Source organism: Pleurodeles waltl, chromosome 1_2 (assembly GCF_031143425.1).
Source record: "Pleurodeles waltl isolate 20211129_DDA chromosome 1_2, aPleWal1.hap1.20221129, whole genome shotgun sequence".
Lineage (NCBI taxonomy): Eukaryota > Metazoa > Chordata > Amphibia > Caudata > Salamandridae > Pleurodeles > Pleurodeles waltl.
The window spans coordinates 170,617,256-170,629,619 of NC_090437.1; the positions used below are offsets into that span (position 1 = coordinate 170,617,256).

Below are 12,364 nucleotides of genomic sequence, written 5' to 3' on the forward strand. Positions count from 1 at the left end.
TTGACACTTCTGGAATTGTGGGTAAATATCACACTATCCCAATATGAACTACTGTTTTGCAAGACGGCTCTGTTGGTGGCCAAAAGGTATGTTGCTCAGCTGCAGGGAGTTAAAATGGCATAAGCTTGGCCATTTGGGTCAATACTATGAACTGGTGCACGCAGGACGATTCCACTGTATACAAGGCGAGAGGGTGTCCCAGGAAGTTTGATAATATATGGTCTAAATGGAGGAATATATAAGATGACTGTATGGGACTCTGAAGAAAGGGAGAGGTAGCTGTTGGGAGAGGGCTAAGCTATGTGAAGATAATGATCACATTGCAGGGGTATCAACTAACAAAGATGACACAGTTGGGAGTGACCCCAGGAGAGATTATATGCAACGGTAATTTGAAACTGATGGCCATTCGTGTCACTGTGGCAGTATAGTGTACCTGAAACTGTCCGATATAATGTCATTTGTTGATGGTCCTCTATCATCAGTTGTGTTGCTGTTGAAAAAAAACAATAAAAATAGATTTGCAGCATGAATCCATTTCTGGATTCACATGCAGTGCATTATTCCGCTATCTAGTGGTTTTGTTCGGGATTGTCTGTGTTATAATACTTTTCTTCCTTTTTCTTCTATTTTTTTTAATTTTATGTATTTTTTTTCCCCAGTAAATCCGTCCCATTTGGGACGGAGCCTCAGATGTTCCTGTGTGTGTTAACCATCTTCAGATTCTTTTTTGCGCCGTTGGGTCTGGTAGCAAAGGAGGAGCTCTGAGAAATTTGTGGAAAAACCACACTTTTAGAGAAAAACACTGAATCGTCTAGCTGGAAGCAGAAAAAAAACAAGAGAGAGAAGGGGACCCCTCACTCGCCCGTCCGACAGGGAACCCCGCCGGAGTCAGCACATGGTGGGAGAGTGAGGCAAGGTGGGGCCATGGAAAATTCCCCCTTTAAATTTTTCCCAAATTGCCACCACAAGTTTACGCATCAAGATCCACATGAAATCTGCAACCTCTGTCTGCCTAAAGACCACTGGGACAAGGACTTCGAGGCCTGCACTGCGTTTGTAACTAAGACCTTCAAGGCACGACGAAAAACAGAGGCTGGAACATTATATGACCATGACCAGCAGCAGAAGCCACAGATGTCGGTCAAAGATCTGAGACTATCCAGCGACGATGACGAAAACGTCAAAGAAGCAGAGACAGCTCATGGAGGATCAGATGTTGAGATCCTGGAAGAAGATGCCAAAAGAAGGCAAGTGGAAAAGAAGATGGTGACAGATGCTGAAAGACATCCTTGATGCATCCCAATAGGACCACTGATGATGGACATCAGAGACTGTTCCTCGCTCTGGCGAATTGTTGATAAGGCCTCAGCAGAACTTGTGAGCTGTCACGCACTCACCTGATTCCAACCACAGAGACAATGCTAGACCTCCAAACCCACCTGTGACAGGGACTGAACAAAGGAAAGATCACACTTATTCACCCACTGCCTCCAGGGGGTATAGGGGAAAGGGATAAACAAGAAGGGATAAACAAGAAAGGATGAACTAGCGGCACTAAAGGGGACTGTTTTGCTTCCTTGTGCACTGCCTAATAGAATCTGGACTACCTGGACCTCGCTATCCTTATGCAGGTGTGGAACACTAAAAACAAGAAGAAGCAAAGTTACCCATATGTTCACAACTCCAATTAATCTATAATTTGTTTACACTATATGTACACTTACAGACTTCATCATAACTATTGCATAAGAGAGAGCAGAAACCATTTCAAGATTAAACTGTAGATTTTCTGACACTCCGGAACATACGGGGTTCATATTCAAACTCAAATACAACTTCAAGCTCTACAGGTTTCTCCCAAAATATTAGATACAACTTGTCAAGAAACACAGAGACAAACTTTCAGTTCTGGAATAATAGAGGTAGGAGTGCTGAAATGAGAGTTCTGAGCACCGGGCCGCAAGACAATTAATACTCAGTGTCCAGTGTCTGAAAATGTGCTCATACTTTCATAGGAATCACTCTTTGAATTATTCGCTAACCTATGGATTAGTGTGCACTAACCTAATGGGAAAGTACTTAGCCTTGTCTAGTACTTGAACTGGAATCCGAAGACAACAGGAGACTCGGTGCAAGAAGCTAAAGAGGAGGCGGATTTGTGGCTCATGAAAGAAGACATTGGAAGCGTTGCAGAATCCAGGATCACAGTATCATCAGGAAGGCTTGGACGACTAGAGCGTTGGAAGTTCCAGGTGACTCTAGAGGTGAGTACAGGAACGATGCTTGTACAGGACTGGAACAAGGACACGCACTGATGCAGGCTCAGAGGGGTATTTATACTGGCAGAAAAGAGTGTTCCAGAAGACACATGTCCCATGTGGAACTGTAGAATATTCCAATGAACCTGAAGAAAATCATGTCATACAACGGATATGAGGCCTTGCAGGTGGCACGTGCAAACGGTAATTTGAAACAATTAACAAATATAACGGAACCCCCAAGTGCATGATGGTACAGTTCAGTGGGTCACAATGGAAGTGTAACTTATCTTAAACAGGCATATCATAATCTGCAGGTGCAAACAGACTAAACTTGCTTGGCAACAGAACAGGAGGGTCAATGATTCAGGCTTCCTGGGAGGGGAATGGCAGAGTGCTTGAGATAGGAAGGTGCTACAAGGGAAGGATAAATTGGAGTGCTCAAGACGGGGGGTGCCACCAGGGGAGGGTGACATGAGCCCTACAAGTAAAACTCACAGCACAGAGGGCACAAGATGGAGTTATGACATGACCAAGCTCAGGCGTCCGTTCTTGCTCCTGTTCAGGGAAGCTTCTCTTTTCATTTGCAGAAGATTATTCCTATGAGCTTATCTGTAAACAAGGTTATGAATCAGGCTGTTATCTTGGTCACATTTGGTATTTGTGGGCACTCTGCATCCTCTCTCAGCTGCCTGGCTCCCACCTTTACTTGGCTTGGATTTTCTTTACCAAGTGTGCCTCCTGTGTGCTAAGAGCAAGGGCAAAGGATTGTTTGTAATTGCTTAGAATCTAGGCACCCAGCTCTGCCAGGGCTCCACAAACCTTAGAGACAGTGCCCACCTCTCTGCCTTACTGGGATCCCACTTGCAACTCCATCAGTGCACTTCAGTTCACACACTCCAAGCCATCAGCCGTGCCAGTGCCACACTCTGTCTGCTAGAGCACCTCAGTTCTCGCTGTCAGTACACCCTTTTGCTCCAGTACAGGGACCTCGAGCGCAGCTCCATCAGTACACCGCAGTTCACACACTCCAGGTCCTCAGCCGTGCCAGTGCCAGGAACCCCACACATGCTGTCTGCCAGAGCACCTCAGTTCTTGCAGCCAATACACTCTGCTCTCCAGTACTGGGACCTCAGGCGCAGCTCCATCAGTGCACCCCAGTTCACACACCCTAAGCCCTCAGCTGTGCCAGTGCTAGGAACCCCACACATGCCGTCTTCTAGAGCATCTCAGTTCATGCACTCTGCTGCTCTAGTACTGGGGCCTTTGTGCAGCTCTATCAGTGTACCACAGTGCACACACTCCAAGCCCTCAGCCGTTCAAGGGCCAGGAACCCCACACATGCTGTCTACCATAGCACCTCAGTTCTTGCAGTCAGAACACTCTGCTGCTCCAGTACTGGGGCCTCAGGCGCAGCTCCATCAGTGCACCCCAGTTCACACACCCTAAGCCCTCAGCTGTGCCAGTGCTAGGAACCCCACACATGCCGTCTTCTAGAGCACCTTAGTTCATGCACTCTGCTGCTCTAGTACTGGGGCCTCTGTGCAGCTCTATCAGTGTACCACAGTGCACACACTCCAAGCCCTCAGCCGTTCAAGGGCCAGGAACCCCACACATGCTGTCTGCCATAGCACCTCAGTTCTTGCAGTCAGTACACTCTGCTGCTCCAGTACTGGGGCCTCAGGCGCAACTCAATCAGTGCACCGCAGTTCACACACTCCAAGACCTCAGCCGTGCCAGGACCAGAAACCCCACACATGCTGTTTGCCATAGCACCTCAGTTCTTACAGTCAGTACACTCAGCTGTTCCAGTATTAGGACCTCAGGCACAGCTCTAGCAATGCACCTCAGTTCTACCCCGGCAAGGTCACTTCCTTTCCCATATTGGGCCCCCGCTCGCATACAGTTACATCACAGGTCTCAATTCTAATATTCAGTCCCACTGGCAAGCCAAAAGAGCAAAACACAGCTCAGCCACTGCATCTCAAGTCTAAAATCCAACACCACTGTTGATGGGAACCACCACAGCTCCACCAGAATCCGTCAATTCTAACATTAAGTGAACATTTCTTCTCTGTACTAAGGCTCACACACGCCCTTCAGGACTCTTCGCTACCTCTGTGGCTCAGAGGTAATGCCACTCCCATACAGGGCCCCACTTGCAGTTTCACTAGGGCAACTCCAGGTTAACACTCGGCAACACTGGCACGCCAATAGTAGGTTCCACACATAGCTCCATTAACATAACTCTTGTCTGACCTTTTGTGCCTGTTACTATTCAGGTACTGTAGCCCATATACAACTCTGTCAGTGCACCTCAACCCTAACCTGCAGCGCCCCATTATTTCAATACCACGAATTTACACAGCACTCCGTTTTTCATTCCTCACCCGCTGCCTTTCTACTATTCCAGGACTGGGCCGGGACACAACTCTGTCTATACTCCCAATTCTGTTCTAAAGTCCCAATATTGCTGTATTGGGGTTCACATACAACTCTGCTAATGCACCTCCTGCTGATCTGCAGTATCCCCTGCTGTTCCACACTCTGTATTCTGTTTGAGGACGTGGGGAAGCCAATTAAATCTATTCTTAGCTGCCATCTTTATTTGGGAGGGTCTGTTTCACCTATCTCACTCTGTTCTTTCCTTTACTCTGTGTTTTCTTTTCCCCCCACTTTTCTCTTTCCAGCTCTTAAAATCCACAGGTTGACAGTTTTGCTCTTTCTTTCACCTGTTTATTTCTACTCCTCTATAAATTTCCTCTTTCTCTTGCTACCTCCTCTTTCAAACTAGCAAAAACTTGGTTATTTCTTTCCTTGTTTCATTCCTCTCTTTTTTTCTTTATCAGGCATTCATTCTTTCACTATTTTTTCTCTTCCCTTCATTCATTCTGTGTCTTTTTTATTTGCTCCTTCCTTTGACTCGGTATGAGTCCTTTAAATGTTTTTTATTTGGATCTTTCTTCCTTCCTTTCTTTGGTGTTTTTCTTATCTTTATCTGTCAATTCACGTTTTACTATAAATCCCTCTATTTCCTGTCTGTATGTGGAAGCCACAAGTTACTCGTCGGGACCCGAAGTGTCAAAGTGGTTTTCCCATTCTGTATCTGTGGGAAATGTGCCAGTACATACATGCCATGGTTCTTTCGCTGCTTGTTTCTCTCACCATCTCCCTTTTTTCTCCAATGTTAATTTCTCTCGTTCTTTTCACACTACTTTCATTATTTTTTCCTCTTTATGTTTTGTCTGCTAGCTTCCTTCCCTGTTTTCTTTTGTCTCACGTTTGCTCTATTTCTTCCCTTAGTTGTGTTTTTTCTCGTTCTTTCTTTCCCTTCTTTCCTTTATTTCATTGTGCCCCCTCTCTTTCTTCCTTTTGTCTTTTGTCTATTGTTTTTCTTTTGCTTCTCTTTTTATGCCATATCTGCTTTCTCTCCTGAGACCTAGTTATCAATGGAGCAACAGGTGCAGTGGCACTGGTCCCAGAGACCTATGGACCTCACTCAACTCTAATTACTGCTGTATTTTCGTACTAAAATTGCAGTGAACCATTTTCCTTTCTTACTTCAGGGCCATGACAATGTTATTACGCCACTTGTCTTCTTCATCTTTACTCCCGACTCAATCAATACCAAGTGGTCACCTTAGCCCGCACTCACAGTTCACCTGTCTGCTGCTCCATCAGCCTCTGTTCTCCGTGCAGGCATTCCTCGTTGCTCTGGATATCCAAGTTGCCACCCCTGCCCACTACAGGATCCTCTCTCATCGCAGCTGCATGTCCCATGTCCCTGTAGGCGGTAAAATGCGGGTCTCTGTGTCCATCTGTAAACCCCAGGTTATCTGCATCTTTCCCCAAAGGGCCCCAGCCGCACAGTCAAGAAGAGAAAGGGTGATAATGGCTCAGATAAATGACAAATTTAGGTCGCAGCTGGCAGAGCCCCAAAACTCTCTGCCAGCCCCTCATGTAATGATAACTTGGTTACACCATATGGTAAAACGGACAAATAAATTGCTTGTTGCCATGATTCCATTAGCTTAGAAGTAATATAGTTTACAATTTTGTTTACTTTTCCTACATTGTTTGTCTTTTGAGTGTAGAGTATAATGTTGTGTGAAGGGAAAATAGTGTTTACCATTACTGATATGGATATAAGAAAGGCAGCTATACTTTGTTTATCTACTTCAGATGGAGCCCCAAGTGGGTAAGTGGGAGATTAAAAGAAGTGTTATTTACACTCACATCAAGGCACAATGATCCATAGCCAAAGGAAAATATGTTATTGTTCTTGTACTACATATTTTTGCAACATATATATCGCTTTCTCTGAAAATAAATGTAGACTGACAATGTATGTTTTGTGCAGATGAGGGTAGAAGTTTCTTAAGATTTACTTTGATTGTGGAAGGGCTTTATAACTTCAGACACAGTCCTTTACAAACATATCAGCAAGCTTGGTTGCCTTTATTCTTTTGATAGCACAGAGGGGCACTCTTAGGCCCACCATTTAACCCGCTACATTAGGCTTTTAGTAATACGTAGGAAAGCCATACATGCTTGACATCAGTTTTCAGTTGCTGAGGGATGAGACACAAAGAGGAAATGCAGTTTCACCTTAAAGGCATTGCCTGGGGCACACAAACGTGTTTAACTTTTCTCTGCCTAGAATATTTTCTTACTCCCATAATGTGGTAGTATTTTCACATGTTGCAAATGGACAGATTTTAACAACTGTCAGCACAGAGGTTAATTAATGCTGACATTTCTTTTGCCGCACTATCCACTTTCATAATATTAACTTTGCTCTGTTACCTAACATACCCAATTTAATAGATGACAAGTGCTTATGATTTCGGTGCACATTACTAGTCTCTTAGTGTGCTATGGTACTTGAAGGAGCCACATTGGTTTCTAAAATAATTTGTTAACGTGTTAACATGTTTCTGACTTAGCTCACACTTCAAAGTGTTGTGCTCCAGAGTTTCTGCTCTTTTAGAACACTACTATTGTTTTGTTAAATGCTGACTGTTAATATACCCCATAGCCAATTACTTTACCAGTCTAGATGAGGCAGTATTGTGTCCATAAAGACTTTTTGAGAAGCATACCATTTATTGATGGCAAGAATATTAAAGCAGTTGAAAAGATCACACTTTATTTGGCGATAACTCTGTATAACATACTTTATATTTCAAGTGTTTTGCACTGCTGCATATAAATGTCTAAATACAAATGTCTAAAAAAAATTGTACCAACCTGACTAACTAGATAAGTTTGTGTGCTTTCCATTTATTTTCCAAAAACATTTATTTGTTACAATACCTCTGTGACAAATATGCTTTTCATATAAAGCACTAACAAAAGCAATTTCTTTTTTCCAATAGGGGATAGATTCATAAACAGGAACATGAGCAATCAAAGTTATGTGAATTGTACTGAAAACACACCATGCAAAGCTACATCACCAAAAGCAAAGTTTTTGCAAAATTCAGAGACTATAAAGAAACCTAGAAGCCGCCTGCAATCAGAAAGGAGTCAAGAACTTGAAGGACTGATAAACATTCAAGGTGAAAGTGGTTTAAGTAATCTGTCTACCACAAATGTCCATCAAGAGATCCTACAAAAACAACATTCAGACATGTACAAGGAGCATGAAAAGGAGTTGGACAATGCAGACATTATTGCCTGCGAACCAAGCCCACAACTGCACTGGAATACGTATACATTTGCTCAACGCAAGCAGGCCTATCACAAAGGTGATTCCATACGACACTTGAGAGCACGTGCAAAAAACACTCCTTATCGAAGTATTGAAAGCTTGAAAAGCCTCGGTGGATCTGGCCATCTCATCAGGAACCAAAAGATACATACACGGCACAGGCCTTATCAGTGCAATGTCTGTGATCAAAGCTTCAGCTGGAAAAATAACCTCATTAGGCATCAGACAAAGCATACTGGAGAAAAGCCGTATCAGTGTGATGAGTGTGAAAAAAGCTTTACCCAGAAGGGAACTCTTACTATACATCAGAGAATACATTCAGGAGAGCGGCCATATCACTGCACTCAATGTGAGACCAGGTTCCGAGAGAAGAAACAGCTTATTAGGCACTTCAAGAAGGTTCACAAGTCATGACTTGCATGCAAGCTGAACAGAACACTTTAAAGTGGACCACTACAAGGGTAACTTACCTAGTTTTCCACATCTTGAAATTCAAAACATCCTAATAAGACTTTAGTCAAGAATAAGGTTTTCATCTGCTGTATTCTGACAGTTTAGCCCAGTTTTCCTCTACGTAAAGGCCTTGTCATTGTATTGAATGTCAGAGCATTTTTAATTAGATGGGCCAAATTTACGCACCAGAGGATACCTACAGAACATTTCTTGGAACTATGGATTGCATAGTACATTAAGAAGCAAAAGGCAGAAGTATCAAGATTTGAAAAGATATTCCAAGGGACAAAAATGAACCAGAAACTGAAGTAGGCCTATACCCAGAAAACAAACAACGGCTTTCAAAAGCAAGGAGTGAACCTTGGCTACAGTTTTAACAATCTTATTTTTTCAAAATTTCAAAGACATGAGATATTAAAATAACCAATAAGTAAATAAAAAACAATTGTCCTAAGAATATCCCAAAAATATTAACAGTAGCCTAGAAAAAAACCAAATCTAGGTTGAGTCCCTGCAGGAAAATCAACTAATACAACAACTTTGGACTCAAGTTGCTCTATCAGCGGCATACATACATTTGTAAGGCAATCCAAGGAAATGTAAATATACACCCCAGGCAGAGATGTCATCTCTTTATGGTTGAAGCTGTGCAAAAAAAGACTTATTAAAACATTGTACCAGCCAAATGTATGAAAAACCTGACTGATGTTGTTCTCCCTGTTAACATCCTCTTTTCTGATACAGAATTTGTTGCTTGATCAAAGCAGATAAAATATAATTACGTACAACACAGCCATTGTGAAAGAAAATAAGTACTGGTATTCATATGAACATGTACAGTCTAACATCTTAGCAACAGAATAAAAATGTAGGAAGAGAAGATTCTGTGAAGTCAAGTTCATCCAATACTAAATCAGTCATGTACAGTCATGTACAGCTGCACGAAAGACCTTAAGCATGACATAGCTCTAACATTAAATAAAAGCACTTGACAATATTACACATCTTTCATGTTTAGATTTATGCAGTGGATCATAAGTCATCAAATGCAGATAAACAGTTCTTCATTTGAACTTAGTTGTGGGCTCTAATGAGCATTGTTCATATGAAAGTCATTGCTACTAACTGGGACAATTCACTAAGAAGCTTGAATAATAACTTTATCTACATGCTAATAGGTTATATTACAGTGCTGGGTACAGATTAGACCCTCGACGCTTCCTATAAATAATTCAAATTCTCCTGTGTTCACCTTGTCTTCTTTTCATATCTGTTCGAAATGGTCCTCTCTGCAGAGTCATCCCCAAACTTTTTGCCTTTTTCCCTCCACTTTTTACTGATCTGGTTTTGTTGGCTTTAAGACTCTGGGCACTTTACCATTTCTAACCAGTGCCAATGTGCATTTGCTCACTTCCCTAAAACATGGTAACACTGGTGTATCCAAAATTGGCATATTTAATTTATTTATAAGTCCCTAGTAAAGTGCACTATATGTGCCCTGGGCTTGTAAATTAAATGCTACTAATGGGCCTGCAGCACTGATTGTGCCATCCACTTAAGTAGCCCTTTAAACACGTCTCAGGCATGGCACTACAAATCCTCCACGTGCAGTTTCAGTGCCATGTCAATTTGGCATTTGAAACTCCTTGCCAAGCCTTAAACCCCCCTTTTATTCCACATAAGGCACACCTAAGGTAGGCCCATATCTAGCCCATACAGCAGGATGTAGTGTAAGTAAAATGCAGGACATAACTTTTTTTAGTTTTACATGTCCTAGTAGTGAAAAACTCCCAGATTTGTGTTTCACTACTATGAGGCCAGATTGATGGGACTTCTTGAGCTAGATGGGAGGGAGGAGCTAATTTTGCACCTGAATAGGGATGTGCCTGTCCCCACACAAACACCTGCATAACTCCCTGTAGTGTGTCTGGAGCCAGGGCAGAAAAGGGAGAACCTGAATGCCTGAATGCACTTCAAAGCTTTTCTTTGAAGTCACTCCCACTTCAAAGGCACCACTGGGTAAAAGAACTGGACTTCTGACCCTATTAAATCAATACACTTCTAGACTTGAGGATACTGTGCCAGGAAGAAGGGGTGATGTGCTGCTAAAAGGAATGCCACAGTGGTGAAACTCTGCTGGACTTTGCTGGACTCTGGCTTTGCTGGGCCTGCCCTGCTGCCCTCCTTTCCTCGGAGTGTTAAGAACTGGAGCTGCATCTCTTCATCCCCAGAACCAAGTGAATCCTAGAGCTAGCCTTCTGTTCTGGAAATCTGAGGGCCATCAAAGACTTCGCTCAACTCTGCTTCAGCTGCTGGACTCTGCCCACTGTGAGTCCTGCCCTGCCAAGAAGTACTGATCCTGTCCTGAGATTTGCGAGTGGACTTTTCCGCAGTTTTTCTCCAAAATTAGATGCATCTAGACCATTGCACTGCTCAGAATGGATGCAGTGCCCTTCAACGCAGTGCTGATTTGACGACGTAGGACCAGACTGCGAGCTTCGACTACAAAACAGTACTGATCCGAAGACATTGCTGCGTGGGTCGACTCAGCATCTGCATCGAAAGGTGTTCGCCGATGCAGGACCTGACTGCGAGGCTCGACAACGATGCATGTACTTGACTGTGTGTATCGGAACCAACACATCGAGTCTTCAATGCGGACACTTGCTCCATCCAAGGTACTTATTCAGCGGGCCTTGCATGAGTCTCTTAGACTCCCCTCAATCGTGGTTGGCCTAAACTTTGGATTTACCCTGGTCTAGCGCGACCTCAAGTAACCTTTTATCACTATTGACATTAAAGCACAAATATTACAGTTTATTCTTTACAAATTCATATCTTGAGTTCTACTTATTGGATTTTTGTTGTTTTGGTCTTGTTTTTTCCCAGATAAATATTCTCTATTTTTCTAACCTGGTGTGGAGTCCTTTTTGTGGTGTTTTCACTGTGTTACTGTAATTTAAGTGTTGCACAAATACTTTACATATTGCATCTTAAGTTAAGCCTGACTGCTCTGTGCAAAGTTACAAGAGGGTGAGCACAGGTTAATTTAGAGAGTGTAAATGACTATGATTGTGGTTCCTACTTAGACAGTGTGCATACCTCTGCCAACTAGAGAACCAGTATCTAAAAATATCCTACATGACATGGAGTGGTGTCACCAACAGCAGTTTAACAAAGCTGTTAAGACCACAGCCATGTGGAGTATAATCAAAACATGAATCTTTGTCCTGTGTGCATGTTCACTCTTGACAGTTAACTGTTTTCTTTCATTTAGTATCGACTAAAATCTGCTTCTCTGAGGTTTGGTGATTCTTCATTCAACCGTTTTTCTCTTTTTCATCTTAGACTGTACTGTAACAATATTTGCAGAACAAGGTTGACCCCACATAGTGTGAGACATTGGATTTTATTTTAAAGAGGAAGAGTCAAGCCAGGAGTGCATCAAGGCAGACATTTTGGCACTGTTTCCTCTTGGAAATCACCCTCAAAGACCAAAACAAGAGTTAGTAAAAATCCTGAGAGGGTGAAACCCACTGGTTACATATACCTGTACTAGATGGATTCAGTCTGGAAACTCAGGAAGAGGAAATTCAGTGCCCAGGACCTGGAGACCCTTTTTGACCAAACTTGCACTTCGTTCTGAGATATCAGTGCACTGTTGTTTGGAGTAAGACTCTGTCTGGAAATGCTGGTACAGTCAGTCTTTGCACCGTATTGTCAAGGGAATATTTGCTTATGTGTAGGGTGAAACCACTTATTTGCATTAGAGTAAAAACGTCTTTCTCCTTATTTTGCTTTCTGAAGTCAGAAGTCTTAATTTGCATGTGAGGTAGTAGGACACATACCAATAACCAGCAGATGTCTAGACTGGACATCTGTTGATCTTTGGCAGTCGATCACTATATCTTGATGCAGTGTTTACCCACTGCGGTGA

The 12,364-nt window shown here is 42.8% G+C and overlaps 1 protein-coding gene across 4 annotated transcripts in view; it reads left to right on the plus strand.

The window, feature by feature from the left end:
* Window positions 1-11,339, plus strand: part of LOC138299037 (zinc finger protein 436-like) — an 87,977-nt gene extending 76,638 nt beyond the window's left edge. For all 4 annotated transcript variants that reach the window (XM_069236992.1, XM_069236964.1, XM_069236972.1 and 1 more), the window contains exon 9: window positions 7,640-11,339. In XM_069236992.1, coding sequence (XP_069093093.1) covers window positions 7,640-8,388 — 749 coding nt within the window. In that variant the 3' untranslated portion in view covers window positions 8,389-11,339. The remainder of the gene's footprint in view (window positions 1-7,639) is intronic.
* The last annotated feature ends 1,025 nt before the right edge of the window (window positions 11,340-12,364 follow it).